General features: G+C 32.9%; 2 protein-coding genes, 1 long non-coding RNA gene and 1 other non-coding gene across 15 annotated transcripts; 2 read left to right on the top strand and 2 right to left on the bottom strand.

The window, feature by feature from the left end:
• Positions 1-240: 240 nt before the first annotated feature.
• Positions 241-2,887, bottom strand: LOC129310056 (enoyl-CoA delta isomerase 1, peroxisomal-like). 4 transcript variants are annotated; one of them, XM_054951894.1, is made up of 2 exons: positions 2,003-2,886; positions 241-376 (listed from the first exon to the last, which is right to left on the bottom strand). In XM_054951894.1, the coding sequence occupies exon 1, from the start codon at positions 2,709-2,711 to the stop codon at positions 2,013-2,015; it is 699 nt and encodes a 232-aa protein (XP_054807869.1). In that variant the 5' UTR covers positions 2,712-2,886; the 3' UTR covers positions 241-376; positions 2,003-2,012. The 4 variants fall into 4 exon arrangements, with proteins under 4 accessions (XP_054807869.1, XP_054807876.1, XP_054807884.1 ...); XM_054951901.1 differs by lacking the exon at positions 241-376 and adding an exon at positions 453-811; XM_054951909.1 differs by lacking the exon at positions 241-376 and adding an exon at positions 819-1,272 and having other exon boundaries at positions 2,003-2,887.
• Positions 2,888-10,120: 7,233 nt separating this feature from the next.
• Positions 10,121-13,436, top strand: LOC129304017 (uncharacterized). 9 transcript variants are annotated; one of them, XR_008591581.1, is made up of 6 exons: positions 10,121-10,311; positions 11,358-11,496; positions 11,786-11,915; positions 12,002-12,077; positions 13,001-13,058; positions 13,200-13,436. It is a non-coding gene; the product is annotated as an uncharacterized LOC129304017 (long non-coding RNA). The 9 variants fall into 9 exon arrangements; XR_008591584.1 differs by having other exon boundaries at positions 10,126-10,311; positions 11,435-11,496; positions 11,786-11,848; positions 11,932-12,077; XR_008591578.1 differs by having other exon boundaries at positions 10,126-10,311; positions 11,358-11,455; positions 11,786-11,848; positions 11,932-12,077.
• On the top strand, positions 10,602-10,674 carry TRNAR-CCG (transfer RNA arginine (anticodon CCG)). Its single transcript has one exon. It is a non-coding gene; the product is annotated as a tRNA-Arg (tRNA).
• Positions 13,437-15,412: 1,976 nt separating the features above from the next.
• Positions 15,413-17,033, bottom strand: LOC129292727 (CASP-like protein 4C2). The gene is made up of 3 exons (XM_054930352.1): positions 16,526-17,033; positions 16,106-16,241; positions 15,413-15,964 (listed from the first exon to the last, which is right to left on the bottom strand). The coding sequence occupies exons 1-3, from the start codon at positions 16,741-16,743 to the stop codon at positions 15,743-15,745; spliced, it is 576 nt and encodes a 191-aa protein (XP_054786327.1). The 5' UTR covers positions 16,744-17,033; the 3' UTR covers positions 15,413-15,742.
• Positions 17,034-24,493: the final 7,460 nt, after the last annotated feature.

Genomic DNA, 24,493 nt, shown 5'->3' with positions numbered 1-24,493 from the left:
AGCTCGACCTTTATGGGCCTAGACCCTAAAGCCCGATTACCTCAATTTTAACCTAAAATTGAAGCTCGGCCCTCATTCAAAGGGCTTAAGGCCAGCCTGTAAGCCCGGATAAGAATAAAATAGAATTCAACATTAAAATTTATTTAGAATATTTTAAAATTTAACATATATTAAACTAAAATCTTACATAATTTAAAAAATAAATAAAAAATTTAAAAGTTTAAATAAGATGGAGGCAAAATATCATCAATCTAATCAAGATCTCCCTCATTATCATCCATAAATAAAATATTAAAACCCTCAGATGTAGGTCCACTTGTGAAAGATAGAGGTGGAGGCTCAATATCAATTATTTCTGCAACTTCATCATCATCACCTACAATAATTATTAATTAAATTGTTTTATTATTAAATATATATCTATACATATATTACAAGATAAAATATAAAAATTACCATAAAATGGCACAAAACAATTCAACCAATTGCAGGTACAAATCAATGTTTGCACATTATTTGAAAATGGGAGAAAACAATACTTTGTAAATAGTAAAACGGGTTTCACGGGCTGCCCGGACTCGAGCCCCTTTTTCTAAGGCTTAAAAAGATCGGATTTTGAAGCCCAGTTACCTCAAAAAATACCAAATTTTCAAGCCCAAACCCTTATTAAAACGGGCTTAAACGAGCACCCCGTCAAGCCTGACCCTTATTCTTGACTCTACTTACGGGGAGATATTTGCTGCGGGACGACCATCATCCGAAGCCCTTTTGGATTTTATCCTCTCGTTGTAGCGTAGAGGATCTTAGAGCCCTGTTTGGTATAAAGTATTGAATTTTGTGAAATTGAAAATACGATTCGTAATGGAATTGGATCTAAAAATAAGGATTTAAATTCATGTTTGGTATGTGGGATTAAAAAAAAATAATAGGCAACAAAAATTAGGTAAAAGACCCAACTATCCTTATCTTCCTCTTTCTTGGCTTCAACTTACGTCTTCCTCATCTTCCTTCTTCCTAACTTCATTCCTTACGCCCACAATCTCTTTCTCTCAGACCCACACTTGTGCTCGGTGCCACCATAACTGTCCTTCACTTCAGTCTCTGCGTCATCGACGGCGGCCAACAAGCAGTCCAAATTTAGGTAAATGATTCAGGCACGTGACTCCATATCTTTAGATCTGCTAGTTCCACTGTTGGCTTTATTCTTCATCTTCCTAATTCTAGCGTCCTCGTTGTGCTTGTGTGTGGCTGTGGGAAGCACGATGGAGGAGGCTGACGGATGGTAGAGGCAGAGATGTGAGAGGTGAGGAGCGGAAGGTAGAGGGAGAGACGACAAAGATGAGAGAGATCGAGGGTATTTTTGTTAAAAAATAATCAATCCTAAAATTAATTTTTCATTACTAAGGGGTGGGTAATTTTGGATAATCTCACTTAGATGGGTTTGGGCTTGTGATTAAAATTCTTATTCCCTAAACTTGAGATTAATTAATACCAATATTAATCCCACTTTTTTATTCCTTTATACCAAATAAGGCCTAATTTCCTGAACCATTTGAGACCGCCTTAGGTTTTTATTCTCTTGTTTTGCTTTTATTCTTTCCTTTATTATTAAATATATATATATATATATATATTATGTAAATATTTTTAAATTTTATTGATAGGGGGGAGGAGGAGATTAAATTTAATCAAATTTATAAAATATTTTATTATTTTTTATATTTATCTTTCTGTTTTTATTCTTATTAAATATTAACAAAATTATTAAAAATAATTTTAAAATTTAATTTTTTTATTTTAATAAAATTTATTACAAGTATGTTATAAATAGAAATATTTTATTATTAATTATTATATAAAAGACACTATCAGTTTTTTTTTTTAACACCATCTACGATAGCTCCAGACACCAGTTCAGAAGTATTAGGAGCACTGACCTAGTTCGTTTTCCATTTTTCACCGTTGATACCAAACCTCAGATACAACACCAAAAGGTTTTTACCTTGTGTCCCTCAAAGCCGCGAACGAGTGCGGGTAGCTCCAATGGAGACCAACACATCAGCCAGCATTGCCATTCGATTCTCAGCGTACACTTGTCCATTCCATCCCCTTCTAACCAAGCCCTCGGCCAGTTCAACCGCAGCCGTCATTGTCTCCTCAGCGTTATCGTGAGCCGAATCGATGATACCGAGCTCCACCGCGTGCTTAGCTGTGACCTTGGTCGCTTTCATAACCAGTTCACGGCGAGACGCCGGTGACCCGGTCTTGGCCTTGAGAAGGGCGATGACCCACGGCACAAGGACGAGCTTGATATCGAGCTCACTCATGTAGAGAAACCCCCTATCGCTCCTCATCAGGACGTAATCGTGGCTCAAGGCGAGGATACAGCCTGCGGCGGAGGCGTGTCCGGTCACGGCGGAGATTGTAGGCATAGGGAGGGAAATTAGATCCGTGACAACCGATCGAAGCAAGGAGGTCATGAAGACCATGCGTTCTTCGAAGGACTGAGCTTGGGCCCAGGCGATATCGAAGCCGTTGGAGAAGAATTTTCCGTGGGCGGTGGTAATGAGAGCGGAGGAGGAGGATGCTTCACATCGGACACGGCGGAGAGCGGAGCGAATGGCATTGAGAAGCGTGGGGTTGAGCCAGTGCTCGTCGGTGCCGGTGAGTGTTAAGATGAAGATGTTGCCTCTCTTCTCCAACGAACACATTCTCTCTCTCTCTCTGGGCTTCTTAGCTTAGCCTCATCTGATTGCGACTGAGAAGAAACTGGACTATTAACTGCAAAATACTAGAAGTGATCAGACCCAGCCTTATCCAGCGCAGCTCTAGTTCTAGCGAAACCAAGGTGAAAGACCGGGTAAAAAAGGAAGAAGACAAAATGGCCCTTGACTAGTAATAACATTTCACTGCGACCAGCAAATATTTGTCTCACTTATTTTTCTAATGATGTGAATTTTGGGGGTGCGAAGGGAACACCCCACGTGAAATAAAAAATTTAGAGATATACGATTAACATTTAGTTGTGAGGGGCAAAAATTGAGCTGAGCTCTATACAATATGGGAACACATTTCTGGCTCCCCACGTGATCCACTGCTATGGTTAGATCAAAAACAAGAGTCAGCATTGATGAGGCAACAGGCGAAATTAATTGCGGGACCCGGGAAAGGACGGGGGTCAAGCATTAAAGGCCGTGCAAGAAGCCTCGACTTGCAAATTGGGCTTATGAATAGTGATAAGTCAGCCAAAACCAAATGGGCTTATGGATAGTGACAAGTTAGCCGAAAAATTTTCGTTTCGGCTGAGAAAAGGGGCTCATCAAGGGGCAGCCAGATTTGATTGCACACAGGTAGGTCTAGAAACTGACTACGAATCCCAGTATAAATTTCTGACTTTCAATTCTGTGAAGGTTGTGATTGGCAGTGTCTGCATGTTGTGGAGGAAATTCTAGCTCTCATGCCTCGTTCGCTACAAGAAAAATAATTCTAATAAAAATAAAAATAAATATAGAGATGAAAATAAAAATAGATATATAAGGTTTAAAAATGTAGTTGATATATACATGAAATCTTAGTATAATTTTTCATTAATATGTATATTTTAAATGTGAAAATATTAAAATAACCTCTAAGATTAGAAAAAAAATCTCTCGACCATCTGCCTGAATAACTGCCTACCAAATCTTCATCCATTCAATGACGACAATCCAAAATAATCAACTAGAAGCAATATAGAAAAATCAATGACCACTCAAGCTTAGGGATATGAAAGAAGATGCAAAATTTGCAGAGGGCAATCAAACCCAAATTTTGGGAAGAAGATGGAGAATATCATTGTCAAATTAGAACCCAAATTTGGAACAAATTGATGAAGAGGCATTCGTCCAAGCCAAATTTAAACGATGAACTCAAACCTATTGAAACAAACCCAACCTGTGAACCTGCTTCCTCATCATCCTTAGCTCAAAATAGGTAGCTAATCTCTATAAAAGAATGAAGAAAGATGCAAATATAATAAATATACAGGCAATGAGATCGAAGAGGGAGACTGATGGAGAATACAAAAGAGGAGGATGAAGAAAAAGTGTTAGCTATATTCTCTCTCCAGATTTGGTTTTTGCCGTCTCTGTTGATGAAGGAGATCATCATCACCACTGCCGTCGATGAAGGAGATGGAGAATAGGTTGTTGCCATCACCATCATCGAATCTAGCAAGTCAATCATCAAAAGGGTTTGACAAGAGCGGGCAAATATAAAGAAGGGAGAAGATCAACAAAGATGGTAAAAAATAAAAAATGCATCATGAAACTGCAAAACTTAGTTTTTATCATGGAAATGCTTTTCACCAGTTTTGGTGAAATTGGAATTGGAAAAGTTTCTAATTCCACTAAACCAAACAAACATTTTTCCCAATTCTAATTCTATTTCCATATCCATCCTACTCATTTTCATCATACCAAACGAATCCTTAAAATTTCAGCAAATAATATTGTGTTTGCTTTGGTTGCTAGCCAAGGTAATTGTGTTGCGAATCACTTTGCAACTTATAGAGTTAAGATGATGGACCTTTTGAGTGGCTAGAGGTGGTAATGTGCGGGTTCAACTTTTTAAAAAATACGAGTTGGGTTGAAAAAATAAATTTATTTGTATGTAGAGTGGTTTTAGTCCATCTTGCATAGCTTGAACCAGCAGCAAGTTAACACGCGAGTTGGTTGGTTGGCCCTGTTATTTTTTTTAAAAAAATGATAGAGATTGCAAGATCATTCTCTCAATTCTCAAATCATTGCCATTATTCAAATTATTAAAATAATTAATATTATGTCCTTATTATCTATTATTATTATTACTTGTTATATTTAATTAATTGAGATAACTATAAATCCATGGCCAATCAAATGCATTGGTGTAGCATGCACCTAACTAAAGATTTTTTACAATTTAATTTGAGTAAAATATTTTCAAGCAGGCATAAAAGATACAACCATCTATTTTTTTTGAAAAGGTTACATGGGGTTCAAACCCTATTATTGTGCAGTTGTGCTGCCATTTGAAGTAGTGCCATCCCAAGTGGTATATGAATCATTTTAGAGTTATTTAAAACAATCCATATATTAACTTTCAAATCCTCTTCAACAGCTCTTGAATTATTACTATATTATCAAGTTGTAAATAAATTCTAACTTTTTTTTTGTATTATCTTTGTTATTACATTTTACTTCAATGAACTCAAAATTTATTAGCTAGCAAAAAAAAAAAAAGATTAACCAGCTAATTTTTACTTAAATTAATGTCAAATCTAATTTTACTTTCTATACTTTTGCATGTTAATTATATTTTCATGTTTAGTTATGTGATGCTAATAATTAATGATAGATAAAGCTTTTAAAATGATGATGAATTTATAATTTATATATATATATATATATATTATTGGTCCCACTGTGGGTTGGCTGGTTGATACAAATATAACCCGCATAAGACATAGGTTATATTAATCTACCCTGTTGAACCCCCAATTTGTTATGTGCTAGCCTGTGGGTTGTAGTTCGACCTATATTATTAATTCTATTAATGTTGAGTAGTTCTGTTGCTAATTATTGCCTTTGTTTTTCTGTGTTTGTGTTTTTTTACGTGTGTCAGCTTGTGTGTGTTTTTTTTAAGTGTTTTTCTTATTTTTTGTATTTTTTCTATGATTACTAAAATTGATTCTGTCTTGGGGAAAAAAGATTAGATGGCTGAAAATTGTAATTCCGAAAATGACCCTGAGTGATACAGCTTCAATTGTGTAGGAAATAGGAACCCAATAAATGGATAGTGAAATGACAAAAATATTCAAAATTTCTGTTCACAATAAAAGATTGCTAAAACACATTTATTAAATACTTTTTTATTAAAAAATATAAATAAATTATATATTAAAAAATATAAAATATTTTTTAAAATATTTATATTAATAAATAATTTTATATTTATTGTAAGATGTTTAATAAAAATAAATAAAAAAATAAATTTAATTTAAAAATAAATAATTATTTTATTAAAAAGTAAAAATTAATTAAAAATATTTTATATTTTTAAAGAGAAAGAATATATTGATATATTGATGATTGATGATGACATTGCTGATGTACCAGTGACGTTGCATTTCATTTCCTCGATTTCTCATTCAAAGCCGTCCCAATGAATTATATCGTACATGTTGATAACCTGAATAGTTGACTTTTCAATTGATGAATTAATTAAACCGCTCCCAAATTGGAACCGGCATCTCAACGACCGTCGTATTTTGCAGGGCTGTGCAGAAGTTCGATGTTCTGTTCATTCCCAATAAGTTCAATTCGATCCAATTTAGTAAAAAAATTGATCCAAAAAAAAAAATGCTAGACTAACTTATGGGGGAGGGTTTCTCCATTTTTGTTTTTCAACCATTTTCTCTACTTTTTCAATCTCTATCATTCATTAATTTTATTATTTAAAAAAATTATTTAATAAAATAATTTAAACAGTGGAGATTAAAAAAATGGAAAAAAAAGTGAAAAAACTTCACTCCCACTAACTTCAAGGTTAGAGTAGACAAAAAACCAAACTCTCACATCACCTATTTGGTCTAATATATTATTTTAATATAAATTTAATTATTTTTAACACATTTAAATAATTTAAAGTTTGATTTTAAATATTTCTTTCATTTATAATTTGTCCTTCTATTTATTATAATTTTAATTTAATTTATTGTTAAATTGTTATTGTGATGTATGTTAGATATATTGCTAAAGTTTATTTAATATTGTTGTTGCTGTTATTAAAATTATAAATTTAAATAATTTAAATTGTAATTAAAATAATTTTTTTATTATTATTAGATATTGTTATAAATTTTTTTATGGTTGTAAATATTTTTATTATCACAAGTAAGTTTATCAAAATAAAATAAATTATTAATTTTTATATAAAAAAATTAACAAAATATTAAATTATTAAGGTCAATTTGTTAGTCTTGTGAGCTAAGTTCAATTTTATTAATTTTTAAGTTATAATTAAATCAGTTATAAGTTGACCAACCCAGTATTTTTTGTCCAGAAAAGCAGCCCTTGACCTCTCGGGTTTCTTCCACCTGAAAGCCGCGAGCATAACTGCCTGGCCTCGTCTGGTTCGCCTGAACGATGGCTACCTTGGCGCCTGTACAATCTGTGGCAGAGGATTTCGACTTCCTCAGGAACATTGATCCTAGCAAGTTTTCGTGGCGTTTAAAGGTAAAGGTTGATCGGATTTTCTCTCGGACCGACGCTGATTTCAGGAGTTTGATAAAATACTTCCTAAGCGTGTTCGATCTGTCGACCTTCTGGTGTTCGACAATCAGTTCAGTTCCTACTTTCATCATTTTCTTTCGGTCCTTTCTTCTTCCTTCATCAGTCATATAACGATCCGCACTAGATTGTTTTTATTCTCTCTTTACTCTGATAGGGAACTCATGTGATCGTCTCTATTGCTGGAAATCTTCTCATTGGTCGGTTCATGATCTAACAAAATCCTGAAGGCTAAAAACCTACTCTAATTTCTTCTTCCAATCACCATCCCAGCCGTGCTTTCTGTTTTTCTTCTCCTTCTTCCCGTACCCCTTTTTCTTTGATTTTTTTTTTGGGGTTTCTTGGTGATGGGCCGCACCAGCTCCAAGTTCGATGATCTCCTTGCCGTTAGTCTCTGCCTCCAGCATTGTTCCTTCGATGATGAAGCTATTCACCAATGCCATGATCTTTCTACTTCTCGCATCGCCTATGTTAACTCCGCGTGCATGTTTTATTCAGATGGATTTCACTACTTCCCCTCCCTCATCTCTCAAGCTAAATCTTCCTCCTTCTATGGGGGTTGATTCTGTGGTCACTGTCACTACTAATGAGAGCATGCTTCTTCTCCTTCGCCCCCTCACCAAGCTTTTATTTTCATCTGAGTCCAGTCTTGACAATATCTTCAAAATTTTGGCGGCATTGTTGTTATTTTTATTATCGCTCTGTTCATCGTCACACGATAATCCTAATTACGGTAATGGATTTACCTTATCGAAACGTGCCAGGAGGGTTGAAGATTTAGTTGATGCCGTTGGCATTGTTGGAACTGGAAGTGATGCAGCAAACACTGTCAACATATCTATTTTCCCTTCCTCGAGGCATATCAGAATGGTTCTTTTCCCGGACCCGCTTCAAATGATGCGAAGGAGGTTGCGTGTATCATCATTTCTTCTGTATGTATTGTATGAAGAAGTTGAAAAAGAGAACAACAATGCAGTAAAAGAAGCTCCCTTGAAACACACATTGTGGCATTACGAGAGAGTAGAGCATAATATCATCAATGTATGTATTTATTTTCTTTTTGGATTTTGTAGTATTATCATTTATTTTAATGAAATATTTTTATTACTATTGGAATATCTCCTTGTTTTAATATTTTTTTTGCCGGTTATTTAAACTATTAATATCTATTTAATTTGTTGACGCAAGTTGCAAGCCTTCAACTATTTGGTTAGTTCCTAACTATAAGAAATGTTCTTTTTGAGGTGAATTGCAAACATAAGTAGGCCATTGACATTGAGAGTATTGGCCTTTTAAGAAACACTTGGGTTAGAAGCTTCCATGTTTTTCCACATTAACTAGCTCTATGATACTCTTTAAAGAAAAAAATCTTTTTTTTTTTTTACTTTCAGAAATTATTCACTAGCATTGATATGAATTTGCCTTTTTGTATTATGTTTCTTTTAATTAGATAATTCAATAAAGTGATCATCTGTGAAAAAAATATCTAAGAAATTATAAATATAAACTTCTATGATTTTAAAATCTCAAAATCTAACGCATTCTAGATCGAGAATAGGCTCCAAACAGCATTAGCCTGGTTTTTATTAGCTAGTGGCGCAAGTGGTCAGTGATACATTCGTGTCAGAACTTGCCTCGGTCAATAAAAGAATAGAGGTGAGTTGTCACTCGAGTAAGATTAGTCTTATTAGGAACGTGAACGTATCATAAAAACCTTCTTGATTCTTAATATCATTTACCCTGGGCTTTGGATGAAAAGAAGAATAAAGATGAAAAAAGAATAAAAAAAATAAAAATTACTATTTTTGAAAATTTCTCTTTTTAATTTTGTCTTTTTATCCTTTTATTTTCACTTTTATTTCCATCCAAACCAAAGTTACACTTGATGATTTTCTCAATTAACATTTTCTTTAGAATACAATATAGGAAGAGTGGCTGACAAAAAAATCTCATTCAAATGGACACAAAGGATAACTACAAGATGGAGTAATTCTTTTAAAGTCTCTAAAAATTTATCTCACATTACAATTTTTCTTGAAATGAACATAATGCCTCTAAAAGTAAATGACTACTTTCATTAAGTCAGTGATTAAAATAATGTAGGAAATAACTATTCTTATTTTTTGATTTCAATTCATAAGTGTTAAATTCTAAAGGTAGATGACAAATTCAAAGTAGTAAATGACTACTTTCATTAAGCGAGTGATTAAAATAATGTAAGGGATGACTATTTTAATTTCTCAATTTTATTTCATAAGTGACGAAGTGGAAGTAATAATTTCTTACCCTATTTTAGTTACTCGTTTAATAAAAGTAATAATTTGCTACTTTGAAATTGTCATCTACATTTGGGGACATTATGATACTTTCATAAAAATTTAATGTCACATAAATCCTAGACACTTTAAAAGAATTATTCCAATTTGAGATCATTTATCTAATTAGCTGGGATTTATTTGCCATTTTTTCATATTTGAACCTTACTTAAGCTTTATATATATATACACTTTTGATTGCCTATCCGGTATTCAGAGCTTCCCCTTAACTAATCTGTATTCAACTCGTGTCGCGTACCTAAGTATGGTGGGTGAGTCTTCGAACAAGAGTTTTTTTACACACATAAAACTCAAACTCAAGACTTTACTTAAACAGACTCGAGATTACTTGGACCAACTCCTTTTGGTCTTAAGCTTCGTATATCAGTCATAAAAATTCAATACAATTTGGATATTCTAAAAATCCATTCAAGGCCCATTAATCTCCGCCCCACAGACCACAATTTCGGTGACAAGGCCACTTTGTACCCACCAATAAGGCCTGATGAAGAGCCGAAAAGGGCGAGAAAAAGGTTTTACATTTTAGAATCAGAATGTCGAACACAGATCCACGGCGTACCACAAAGGAACTCCTCGAAGACAACCATTTCGTCTCGGAGATCTCTCGTCGCTGGCAAGCAGTCAGTGTCTTTGCCTTGGCCTTTTCCCGTTTCATGTGATTGCTGAAGGTACGAGCTCCTTCACTGTACTCTCACACGGCAGGTTTTCTTATAAGATCATCATAGATTTTTTTCTTGCACCATTTCATTATGATCTATCTCTGCCAAGTGTCTCTTATAGGTCAGATTTTTTTTTTTTAATCATACGTTAATGACAGTAATCCCATCGGTAGTTTTCTGGAAAAAAAGTATTTCATGGAGTTTCTTTTCGGTTTTGTTCTGAAAGTTGGTTTTGGCCGTAGAATGGATACGGCTTTGGTTTCAATGCTTTACGTAATTTAATCTTCTTTACAACAAGTGATCGCATAGCGGAGTGGATATCGCGTTAGACTCCGGATCTAAAGGTCGTGGGTTCGAATCCCACTGCGATCGCATTACATTTTTTTCTCCAATTTCGTCATTTACTTTGTTCCAAAAGTTTGATACATCAAATTTGGAATTCCAATTTTCTCCTAATTTGCTCGTCTGATTTTAAGGATACTTGCTTTCCTTTTTATCTTTTCTGGTCTGTTTTATTCTATGGCATTGAAACTATGAAACATGGCAATCAATTCAAAGAAAAAAGAGAAATATGTTTTTGTTTGATACTTGTTCGTAATTGGGACTCCAATATAATTTATTGCTATATGATGACCGCTTGGAAAATGCCATTTACCCCTTTTGACTCTGAAAGTTTACCTGATGCAACTATGGTGTTTTCTATGCTGCCTCCACATTCCAGTATTGAAATTTGAAGTTGTAAATTTTCACTTGTCAACTGCTGATTGGGAAGTTTTTTATATTAAACTCGTGAGCAAGAACCAAAATGAATAATCTTGTACCGTTCTCAAATTTTCACTCTTGCATATTGTGTACATTGCAGGGTAACGCTTCCTTGGTGATTATTTAATTTAATTTATTTTTAATGTGCGTGCAATAGTTTGTATGTGTAACTAAATGCGTTGTTTTTGGTCTTCAAATGCCAAATTAATAATTTTTTTTCTTTTTTTGGCCAAAGCCAAATTAATGATCGACCATTCATTTGCTCTCAATCTAAACATATAACTCTTCTGCAGATGTTTATTTAACACTTGTTATCATTTTCTATTATCTCTTCAATTTGATGTGTGCTACGCTGTGCTGCACTATCAAGCATCTGACAAATTTTGACGAGGTTCAACGTTTAGCCTTACTTTCTTTCATTCTTCTTGTTAGGTATACTTCCTATCGGCTATATTGATTTATCTTAATGGTTCATGGATGACATCTGATAAATATGCACTGGCTGTTATGCTTTTTTCACACATGTTAAGTGATTATTATTGAAAAATATATGACTTAGTGTTTTGTTGAATAGTATTGAGATTGTTGTTTCAGTATTGAGTGCATGATTGGATTTGTTTTAGTAGTTGATTGGAAAATGCAATGAGCTAAAGTGAAGCACATTTAAACACAATTAAGATTGGAGAAACGCCTAATACTGAACTTCATGTTCTGTCTCTAGGTTTTTATTGTTTGGGTATTTTGAGTACATTCACTGGCTTTGGGGATATTGATGGTGTGAATGGTATGCATAATCAATTCAAATTTGGTTGGAGAGAAGTTTTCATTCTGACTCTGTTAACATTGTTATGGTATTTCCTTTTCTAGGATTACTTGATTGGCATTTGCTAAGTTTGGGACAAAGTTTATGCTATGTGTTTCTGTGAAATTCATTCAGGACCCTGTCAATCCATGATCTCCTTGGAACTCATCAAAGTTGTTGAAATTGAGCTTGAGCAGTGACTTTGGTTCTGGTAAGCTGCTTATGTAGCTTTATGCTTTATTTTCTTTGTTGAAAATGGAAATTTCATTGAGAAAGAATATTATTCCTGTTGGTGAAAAAAATAAAAAATAAAAGAATATTATTCCTGTAGGGTTTGCCCTTCCAGTAGGGTCTATAGTAAAACTTTGGCTGACAAGGAAAAGCGGACAATTTAATTCTGAATAGGACTGAAAGGTGAAGTTGAAATGGATGTAGGAATTGAATTAGAGCTCTTGATTGTGCTTCATTAGCCGACCTAGCGTATGGTTTAGCAGTTTTTAGTTGTATCGATGAGTTTGGGAAATTAAGAGATATAGTTATGAAGCAGCTCTTCTTGGAAACGTAGATCTTGATTTGGACCATGCTCGACCGGGTTAAACAGAGAATCCTCTGATGGAGTCGCCTTAAGAAATAGACATATCAAAATGGCTGCTAGGCTAGTATGATTATGGTTCATTTTCTTCAGAAAATGGAAATTTCATTGAGAATGAATAGTATTCCATGATGTAGATCCATTTAGGCTTGAAATTAAAAGTTGGGATTCGAAGCTTGGTGGCGAATCAGCTGAAGACAAGCAAGGATGTAAAGAGCTTGCCATTATACACTGCCTATTTTCTAGCTTGCTTGATTTGCTTGCCTGTTGTCTCTGTAGTAAAACCTCCTTTTGTTTTCACTTATTTTGATTTCTTTTTTTAATTTTTATTAGCTGAATTCAAGACTGTCATAAAAACCTTTGAACTATAATTATGATTTGATATAAAGATGATAATGAACAATGTCACTATGTTTTTTCTCTGTTTTCTTTTTACTTATTTGGTTTATTTATTTTTTTTCTTGGAATGAGATGCGTTTTAAGTTTAGATGACATAATACTGATTTGAAAAGTATGATAATGTTATCCTGTGGAAATGTCAGGATAGAATATAATACAACGATAAGTAGCAACATGGCCCGGGCGTTCCCTTCTGTACAGGTGCATGTTTTCATTTTTTGTTTTTTGTTTTAGTTCTCTCTGATGAAAACGTGACGCGTTCAATATATTTATATGCTTGGATTCTATTTTGATATTTTATTTATTTATTGATCAGTGATTTCAGTTTATTCCTGGCTGCAGCTACACATACAACTTTTTCGTGGAAAAGTTATGGAATTTGTCAGATATCCCTTCACGTGGCACCAAGTTTGTTACTGTTACTGGTAGAAAACGTCTTGATGAACATTTTATTTCTTCCCCTCTTTGGGCTGTATTTAGCTGTTGAATTTGAACTATTTAATGTTGGCCCGCACTTATCTGAAAATCTAGTTTGCTTTTAATTTTTAATTATAAAATTATGCCATTTTATTATTTAAACTTGTTCTCTGTGTCTTCTTTGAGAAAGTAGTAGTTTAGCTAAGAGGTATCATTTGCCATTATGCATGAAAACATATGCTTTGTCATATAACTTGCTCGAGGCATTTGTTCTGGACTTCTGTTTTACTCTTTATCAGGCGGTAAATGGAAATAGATATAATTATGGAATTGGCCCTTATTTTTGATGTTATAATTTTATATTTTCCTTGCGTCCCAAAGATGAAATAAACCTATTTTTGTCTATTAGAAAGAAAAGCTTGAATTGATAGGATTAATTAATTATGAAAGAACGTATAACTATGTTATAAGTAAGTTTTTAGCAAGATTTACTTGAAACATGCATATTTTTATGATAAATTGGATTGATCTGTTTTTTTAATTGAGTATATTTGAAAATTTGTCTGCATTAGGCACATTATCTCTTTCATTATTGTGTCCAACGTTCAATATTTATGCAAATTGATTGTGATTGGCTGGCATGCTATTTTACTTTATCATTTGAGGCATTATAACAGGCGCTGATTTAGTGAATAGTGTTCTACAGAATAATTAAGATGGTCGTCCTGATTAAAATTGTAAATAGGGACCATGATATGAAATGCCTCTACCCCTTCACTTTGTGTCTTATATGGCCTTTTGATCTGTATAAAAATTAAAAGCATTAGGTAGCAGTCATATCTTGGTCGGAGAATGGGCAATTGGGTGAGTTTTCTGTCTAATCCAAAAGGTCAAAATCACTCGATGATAGTTTATGTTCAGCTCATTTACGAACAGATCCCCGTGACTCATCTATATTGGTTTAGGATGATAATATTCACCAAATGATAATTCATTTTGGTAAGACAGGTTATAGCCTAAGTCAGTACAAAAATTAAAGGCCATTTGGTTGTCAGAAAGGATGAGAATGGAATTAATTAAAAAAATAAGGACAAAAATAAAAATGATTAACATGTGTAGGGGAGATTGTTCAACCATGTTCATAAGAGAGGAAGGGTAATTTAGTTTGAAGTTAGGAGTCATGATTCATAAGATTTGTAGAGGGGGTGATGATTTCACATTTATAATATGTAGTATTGGGTTTTGTTATGTTTATCATAAAAAGAAGGATAATTTAGTTTATTTTTATTTTTATTTCTTTAATATATTCCATTCTCATCCTTCCCGGCTACCAAATGGTTCTCAAGAGATTTAGTAGCCGCTTACAAATGCCAGCATCTGAGAGTATCTATTCCCTTCAAGGAAAAATCAAGGACAAGAAACTCATCATCCTTATAGTGAGTTTCATGAATTGATTAGTTTGTGCAAGAATTTGCCTTTTTGGACAAAGCCCAGAAAATGCATGTCGTTCCCTGAGGATTAAAAAAAAAAGAACACCAACAACAACAACAACAACAACCGTGCGCTAGGTGTCAAGGACATTGGGAGTTGGGATGCAAAATTGGTCTACATCACAGAGAAATTGGTCACTAGACGGAGGTATGATTCATTTGGACGTTGACGGATCCATCAATCAGGTTGGGGAGGCTGCTAGTGGAAGGTTAACCGATCACAGTTTTACAAGGTGATTGCGTTTGATTCTTCATTAAGAGACTTGGCTGCACACCTTGTATTGTAGTGGAGATGAGTGGTATTCTTAAAGGATCAGGACATGCTAAGAACAATGCCTTTGTATAGTTCTTGTAGCTTGTGATTAAGCAGTATAAAAATCAATAGGGTAATGTTACTAGGCATCAAATACGAAGTCTGATGGAAGAAATTAGACACTTCTTGATCGAAGATTGAAATATCAAGACGATTTATACGTTTCTAGAGGCGAACAAATGTGCCAAATTGATTGTCGGGGTCGCCCATACAAGTAATATCATTAAGTATGAAAAATTATTATTATTATTTTTTTTTGTAAGACGCTAGAAGTATTTTTTCACTCGCAATGTGAGAGCCATAAGTATACTTTTCCTAGCTATATTCTGTACACAAATGCTATGAAAACTTCATTATTAATCGTTAAAGCAAATTACAAATAATAATAATGATAATAGTGTGAATGTAACAGGAAAATAAAGATGAAGGTCGAAATGTATGGCAAAAGTCACTAGGAAGTGGGGTGTGCTTTAACAATGCGAGAACTGTGACTGTGGTCTTGAAATAGCGTAACTTGCGATTTAATTGCCCAAAGCTAACTATCGCTTTCATCTCAGTAAATCACAGCGTACAGTAAAAGCATGGGGTTGGACCCACCCAAAAATTCATACCTCTCGCTCGCTCCTTGGAACGACGCCGTTTCGGAGGATTAAGAAGCAGGAAAATCAGATATGAAATCGCGAACCGTTGATAATAAAACAGACGACCCGGAAGCCAGACAGCAAGGACGTGAACCCTAAGAACATAAAAGCCGCGTATCCCAAGGCTATAGCTATGTCTGATTGCACACAGAACGCGTTGCTGGCCGTACACGTGTCAGTCTCTCTCAGCGTCCTGGCCATTGACGTCCCCGCCGCGCTGGCCGCGAGCAACAGGTACGTAAACACCTGCACGCACAGAATCAGCACCCCCACCCCCAGCACCACCATTCTCAGTGAAGAAAATGGAGAACAAACAAACAAGGTTTAACCCCCCGCGCGCGCGGGCGAGGAGTTATAATTGGAAAGGAAAGGATTGAAATTTGTGACCTGGTCATGTCCGAAGTCGAACCAGACCTGAAGGACTTCGGGGAAGATCGTAACTCCTCTGGAGATTTCCCACACCGACGCTCCCATTTCGAACACGGAGTACACTGCCACTATTGCATTCGCAGCGAGCACGAATCTGTCAGTTTTTTCAAATAATTTCATTAGTCTCGGCATTTCTAAGGTCTTCGTTGCTGCAGATTTTGTAGTTTCATTCACAGAATTAGTGACTATTCGAGTTAATCATGGCAGAAGAAATTACAATCACAATCTCACTAATTTTTGGGATCAAAGCCGAACAATACTGATAATTGAAGTGGAAAATTAGCTTGCTAAGATACGGTTGCGAATCAGGATTAGATTAGATTAGTAGACATTGCTTAATTTTGATTTTTGGAAGCGGAAGAAGTAGCGAAGGTGTACCTGAAGGTGTCGAAGTCGTACCAGTGAGGAGAATCGGAGCCGCGAGTGTTGGTGAACATGAAGACGAAAGAGGCAAAGGAGAAGGAGAAGGAGGTGAGGCGGAAGACGAGTAAAAGAGAGTTGAAACGACGCAGTTTGCGTTCGGCCACAGTGGAGTGAAAACCGGGGGTGGGAGAGCGGTTGTCGCCGCCGTTACGGAGGGCCTGAGGGGATCGCATGGTGGTTGAAGACGGTGAGAATTGGACAGATGCTGCTGCTGGTGGCGGCGTTGCAAGCAGCAAGATGAGAAATCATGTGGAAACGAGATGGGGATGAAAGGAAGGAGGGTAGTTCAGGTATGGAATATCAGCATTAATGGCAGACTATAAGTTTGGAGATAAGAGTGTCACGAGAAAGGAGAGGGAGAAAGAAAGGGCAAGAGTTGCATGAGGAAGCCAGAGGTGGAGGAAATGAATGAGAACGAAGATGGTACTGAGAAGGGAAAGGCAGAGAGAGACAGAGACAGAAAAGTGGCGGATGGATAGATCAGTAGATGCAGCGTAGTGTAGAATTAAATTAAAGGGGCTTTTCTTTGAGGGGCATATTGGGAAAAATAATATTTATAGAAAAGTAGTAGTACTAATAACATTTAAATATTTTTTTTAAAAAAATTCAAAGTATTATTTTATATTTTTAAAAATATAATTATTAATTTTACCAACAATTATATTGATAAACAGCTTAAAATGTCTTAAATAAAATTATAAATCCAAACATTGTAATTGTAAATAAAATTATTTCTAGCAGATTTTTTTTAATTGATTGAGAAATTTGAATTTGTCGGATGATGTATAATTCCGTAAACATCAATTTTATTGTAATTACAGTATTTTATAATATTGTGTTGTATTTATAAAATAAAACAAAATTATTTTTAAAATATGGTTTTCCATGTTCCTGAAAGTTGGCATGAGTTACGTAACAAACACGAGGTTGACGCCTTGACGGAAAGCTAGCGGCCTAGCACTGGCACTAGCGGCACGGCTTGGATTTGCATCTATTCTCATTTGATTGGGTTTACTCATAAATGATGTTTTTTTTTTTTTTGGAAAAACGTTGCTAATAAATCCCTTGGAATTGAAATTGTGTTGTTCGACTAAAGAATTAGAGTATAAATTTGGAGTGCAAGTAGATACCTATAAAATCCTAAGCTTGTCCATTTGCACCATGATCTTTTGGTCTTCCGACACAATTTGAACTTTAAAAAAGAGAAAAGTTTTAGATAAATTAAGTATACATCTAATAAAAATAAAACATTTGAATGATATTAAATATAAATTAATTATGATATTAATGATAATAGAAAAAAAAAATAAGAAATTAAATATATATTTTACTATAAAAATAAATTTATTAAAAATAATAAAACTTAAGATTTTTTTTGATTGAATGCTACAATTTTACTGGATAAACCATGAATGATGTAGTGTATTGATTTTACCTAAAAATTTCTCTTTTAAGGAGAGATTTACTAGCAATATTTTTTCTATTTTTTAACCAAAAAAAGAGAGGAGAGAGCAAAGTAATAAAAATTAAAAAGAGAATTAGTTTTTTTAATTTTTTAATCATATTTAAATGTTAAATTTAAAATTATTCAATTATTTTCAATTGATTAAAAAAGGATGTTAAGTATTAATGAGAGTTATGGAAGAAATTAATTCTTCATAACATGGTGAATTAAAATTCAAATATCTTATAATTGACTAAAATTCATTCATTCTTTTTTTTCTCTTGATGTTGTTTTATAAATATTTTAATTTTTATTTAAATCAAATTAATTTTGGTTAATGAAAATTTGAGTTTTTTTTACTCATCTTTTCTTTTTAAAAAAACATAGTTTTTTTATCCTTAAAATTTTGGTCAACCTAATTCAAAGTCCTTTTAATTTTTTCATCAAGGAATTACTTTTTGAAGTTATAGTAAATTTTAGTTAAAGTCACCCTTTGTCACACATATTTTTAAGATTTTAACACACACACATATATGTACATAATACTTTTAAGATTAATTATTTAATTTTAAAAATAAAAAATTGCACATCTTAGTCTAATCCTTTAATTTTATATAAATTTTTAATTTTATAAACTTTATTTCCAATCTGGTAGCCTTAACGCCATTAGTTCTTAACAAAAAAAAAAAATATTGATATTGTAATTTTAAATGCAAACAAATCATTTTTTAAATGCTGACATTAAATTTAATTTACAAAAATAACAATGATTGAAACAAAACTAAAAAAATAATTTGCAAAGTTTTTGTCAGCTTTTAAAATTACAATTTCAGTATTTTCTTTTAATAAAATTAAATTAATGGAATTAGAGTTAAATAGTTGAAATATCATGTAAAGTTATTGCTCTCTTCTTTAAAAATATAAAGTATTTTTTGAAGAGTTAGATGTTAAAAAATGTAAGACATTTTTAATCTTTCAAGTGTAATCATTATCTTTTTTTTAAAAGTACTCTTATTGATAGTGACTTTATATTTATTATAGTATGTTTAATAGGGATAAATAAAAAAAGATAAAGTTAATTTAAAAATAAGTAATTACTTTATTGGGAGGTAAGATTCGGTTAAAAATGCCTTACATTTTTAAACAAAGGGAGTAAGTTAGATGATCAAATGTACAATTTTATTTAAAAATGTTGAAGGATAATAAAACTTTTAATCTCTCAAATTTATGTCAATTACTGATTTGTTTACTAATTTTTTTTATCAAATTAGTCATTTAAATTTTAAAACACAAAATTACATTTAAATTAATCTAATAAATAAAGTATATTAATAATTTGATATGAATATGTAACCAAATGAAAATAAAATAGCTCTCAAATCAGATAAATTTTTACGAGTGAAGTATAATGATTTCCCTTCAAATTTGTTAAAATTATAATGACCACCTGTTTCTAAAACCTACACTTTACTCCATTTTTTGACACTATCAAAATATTATGTTAAAAATTCTAAATTATTTATTATATTAATTAAAATCTATGACAAAAATTTAAAATGATTAATTTCCTTTATAACCTAATGTCTTCCCTCTTTCCACTGTTTTAAAGAATATTATGGTTATACTTACATAAACATTTTAGAAAATATTAAATCAATAAATATAAATTATATTATCAATTTATATATCCTTATATTAAATTTATAATTTTTTTTGCAATAAAATTTCCAATTCATTAAATATTTATTCATATATGTTTGAAATATTATTTTTGTCAACTTATAGATTTAAAATTTTAGAAATTACTATATAGAAAATTTTATATAAATGACTCTTAAATGTATATACTATAAATAAGTTTATTATATTTAATATTACTGCTTTCAAAGGGTATTTTAGTTAAAAATATGTTATTTAACAGTTAATTAATGATTAAAGGGATGGAAAGGGAATCTTTAAAATAGAGAGGTATGTGTTATGTAAATTTTAATTTCAAAAAAAATTTATATGAATTTTAAAAATAGAAAGAAAGTCTCTATGATTAAAATATAATAGGGGAATGTTGATGTATTTCACTCAATTTTTAAGTAATCTAGTCCTCAAATATGGATTTTTTTTTTTCAAGAAAATTACCGCATTCATATCCCCAACTTTCAAATCGATACATCACTAAAAAAAAAAAGGAAGCAAATTGATACAAAATAAACCTTAACAAATTAATTAATTGATTATTGAAATAAAGTTGGGGACTAACATTTTTATTATAACGAGAATTAAACGTGAGACTTGATTTAAATTGATCACATTCAAAGAATAAAAACATGATGTTGGTTAAAAAAAAAAAAGAATAAAAACATGAGACTTTATTATATTCTCTAGTTTGATACGTGGATGACTTTGAATGGCCAACCATGAAGACAGGTTGTCCTAAGTTTCGAACAATGATTCAGTTTGGAATTTAAATTCAAATTTTATATTTATTACCTTGACCCTATTGTCTCAGGATTAAAGGTTGTCCTCACTTTCCTTCCCTCCATTTTATTTAATTTCTCTCCTATTATTTTTAGATTAAAATTTTAATAGTTTAAATTTAATTTTTTAATAAAATTATTGTTTTAATTTATATAAAGATATAAATAAATTTAAACTATTAAATTTTAATAGGAATAATTATAAACTATAATATTTTATTTATATAGCTTATATAAACTCAAAGTAATAATGTTATCAAAAATTAAATTTAAACCATTGAAAAATTTTGATCTAAAGATGATGAGAGGAAAATGGAGAGAAGGAAAGTGAAGACACTCTCTTTTCATTATCTTGTCTTGTCTTAACTTGTAATGATCATGTCATTGGATGGAACAATAATTAAATCAAATATTAGACCTGATTAATTAATTCATGAATTAAAAAACAGTATTATGAAAAAAATTTGTGCATCACTTTCTTTTAAATATCTCTCTTTTATTGAGGACATTAAAAATGTGAGAAAGACAATGAGGAAAAAAAAAAGTAAAATTGATAAAAATAATATTAAAAAATATTAATTGAAGACGACAAGGTGGATAGATATCCTATATTTAGGACAATCTAACATGTCCGACCAAGTATGGGAAGGTAATCATTGACAGTTGACATGTTTTTACGTGATTTAACTAACCTCAATTTTCTTTGTATATTTTTATTTATCTCGTACAATTTTCTTTTTCAGAGTGGAAATGACCAAACGAACCATCTAATCTTCTCCCTGTTTTTGACTTGGTGGTTAGTAATAGTATTGCCTCCTTATGTGTTTCTGAACATTGATGGTTTATTTGCTTTCAGCTCGCAATGGTTCATTTATTTCTGGACGTGACACCGGAATTCTTCTCCCCTAACTGACTTCACATAGGAATTTCTTACGTCGGTCCCATGGCGGGAAATGACAACTAGCAGTGACTTTATCTCTCAACCTCATTCAACAAAAAACTTGAGATTATCATGAGTTGAGTGAGGCTTACAAGTTTAAGGGAGATCTTTTCTCTAATAATCTAATTTGAAATTGGATTTCTTTTTAAACTTGTACTTTCATTGAAAAGCCTTTTTTTTTTTTTGAATTACAAAGGCAAGCCTAAGCTTGAGGGGAAATGGGGATACATAGAAGTAGTGTAGTCTTCTATCAAAAAGCCAGTGCATTCAAAAGGAACAACAGGAATGAGTTGGGTATTAGTGCTTGAATCATGGACTGATTTTGCCAAAAAGTCCGCACATTTGATGCTGTCTTTGTGAGCATGATGTATTTCAATCTCCCAATCTCTATAGATGAGATCTCTTGTATCCATAATCACGTCTCTGAACAGATGATCTGATCCATAATCACGAGATAGAAGATTCAAAGCTTCCAATGAGTTTGAAAAGGTCACGAGCTTAGAGACCTCTTTGTTTGCATAACTCCAAACATGTCTTGATTGCTGTAATTTCAGCGATTGATATAGGTAAGGAGCCTAGGCTACGTTTGGAACTTACAAGCCATTCTCCCTTGTCATTCCTTATCACTCCTCCACATGCTGAATGGTTTTGTGAGTTATTTGAAGCATCCACGTCCACACGAACTGTGCCTGAAGGTGGAGGTATCCAGTGGTTGTCTCGAGGCAGGGTCGATTGAAAGACACGATGTTTGTACTTGACACTGCAATTCTCTTCCATCAGGAGGAACATAGCTTGATGTATTATGTCCTTCACCCTTTTGCTCTGGTTGTCAAAGAGTCTTGAACATCTTGTCCTCCAAAGTAGCCAACAGACTTGGCTAAAAACTTAAATCCATGTCTAGTGTTTGAATTTAGATCTCTCTGGCTTGTTCTTTGTGTTCCACTATAGCCATACCTCTAAGTTACTGGAAAAGAAAGCATGGAAATTGTGAGGAGAAATCAACATATTCCACACTTTCCTCGCTATTTCACAATCTTTGAGAATATGAATAATGCTCTCCTCTCACTCACAATTGAAGGAGTACTCTACATTGTTTGTAAGACCTCTCTTGATTTTGAGTGAATTAGATAATAATATCTCACGAGATACTTACCAAAGGAATATTTTCACTTTTTTTGGGATAGGCCATGTCCAAATCTACTTCCAAATCTACATAAATTATTTGCAGCTTTAAATCAATGGCTTGCCTCCAAAAGTACATATCTCTTTCGTTTTCACTTGAAGGTCAAATGGAAAGGATTTTATGTAAAACCCAACTAGGGAGGTTGTTCTCCAGACTCCATAAATTCCATTGCCTACTGGGGAGGACAAAATCTTGAACTTTTGCTTCCAATGAGATTTCATGGATAGGAACTTGGATAAAATCAATTAAGGGTTGGTTCATAGGTAGCCAACAGATCCCACTGAGAATGGGTCTCAATGAAGACTCTTCCATACACCTTGTATGAAAGTATCCCAAACCTTAGTTATTGCTTGCCATGTAATTGAAGAAGATCTTTTCTTATTGACTTGGGGCATATCATTAGTACCACACCCATAGACATTAAACCCATAAAGCATTAGGGTAAGTAAAAAGACCTAACACAATTTCAAGATGAATGCAATATTTTGTTGATAGAGGTCTTTAACTCCTAAACCTCCTTGCTTCTTATCAATTTTAATAGAATCCCAAGATAGGATATGTATCTCTCTCATGTTACCAGTCTAACTCCATAAAAAACTTCTACAAAGCTTCTCTACTTCCATTAATAAGCCTTTTGGTAGCAATACAGTTTGCATGAGATAAGATGGTATAGCAAATAGTATAGATTTTATTAGCATAGATCTTCCCACCATGTTTAGAAACTTGCACTTTTAAGAAGATAGTTTCTTATTCACTTTATTGGTAATAGCAATAAAGGTTTGTCTGGTGGCTCTTGAGTGGATGAGGGGGACCTACAAATACTTCCCCAAATCATTTGTAAGTCCTATCCCTAGGTGGTGCTTAGTTGGTTGGCTATATTAAAATGAATATTCCTAGAACAAAACATTTTATACTTAGACTTATTTATCTTGTGGTCTGATGCTTTGCAAAATTTATGCATCATGTCTTTTATAAGTTCCACTTGGGTGATAGAGGCTTTAGCAAAGAGGAAAAGATCATTTACGAAAAAGAGATGGGATAAAGATGGGCCACCCATCTTAAAATTCAAAGGCTTCCATTCTCTACTCACATAATAGGTTTTAATAAGGTGTCCAAGTCTCTTCATGCAAAGAACAAACAAATAAGGACTAAGTGGATCACCTTGACACACCTCTCTTGATGGTAAAAAGGAGTTTGTTTCCTTTCCATTCCATAAAATCTTCATGGATGTAGATGTGGTGTAAGATATAATTAGTTTGATAAAATTGATGTTAAGTCCCAAACCATGAAGAGTATGTTCAATGAACCCCTAATCTAGTCTACCATATGCTTTTCCATGTCTACTTTAATTGCAATGGTCCTTTTTTTTTCTTTTAGCAGTTCTTATTGTGTATATCACTTCTTGTGTGATTATGACATTATCTGAATCTTGTTTTTCAGCTAGGAAACTTACTTGTTCAAGCATTATAACTTTATTCATCACAATTTTCAATCTATTAGCAATAATTTTTGTAATGAGTTTGAAACTTACATTGATAGAGAAATAGGTCTGAATTCTCTAAAAGAGGTAGGGTTATTAGTTTTTGGTATTAGCACAATGTTTGTTTGATTCAGCTCTGTGATCTTCTCAGGATCCATGAAGACACCTTTCAAAAGATCACATACTTTACTACCCACTAAGTCCTATTGTGATTGAAAAAGAAGGGCTTGGATGCTATCCAGACTTAGAGCCTTAAGGGCTCCTATAGAGAATGATGTATTCTTGATTTCCAAGTGAGTAACCTTAACATATATTAGTAACCGATCAGCATTATTTATGCATGGAAATAAATTTGGCCAATTAGCGACAGTGTCACAAGAAGTATCTTTAGTGTAGAAATATTTG

The sequence above is a fragment of the Prosopis cineraria genome, unplaced genomic scaffold, assembly GCF_029017545.1.
Source record: "Prosopis cineraria cultivar Desert tree isolate PC_DT_omini unplaced genomic scaffold, ASM2901754v1 PC1, whole genome shotgun sequence".
NCBI lineage: Eukaryota > Viridiplantae > Streptophyta > Magnoliopsida > Fabales > Fabaceae > Prosopis > Prosopis cineraria.
This window is presented reverse-complemented; position numbering and strand designations above follow the sequence as displayed.

Bases quoted from the DNA above. Each gene is read 5' to 3' on its own strand.
- LOC129310056 (XM_054951909.1), bottom strand. From the start codon at position 2,711: ATGTGTTCGTTGGAGAAGAGAGGCAACATCTTCATCTTAACACTCACC.
- LOC129292727 (XM_054930352.1), bottom strand. From the start codon at position 16,743: ATGCGATCCCCTCAGGCCCTCCGTAACGGCGGCGACAACCGCTCTCCC. The intron at 16,242-16,525 runs GTACACCTTCGC...AAAAACTGACAG, and splicing joins TACGACTTCGACACCTTCAG to ATTCGTGCTCGCTGCGAATG. The intron at 15,965-16,105 runs GTCACAAATTTC...CTGTGCGTGCAG, and splicing joins TCGACTTCGGACATGACCAG to GTGTTTACGTACCTGTTGCT.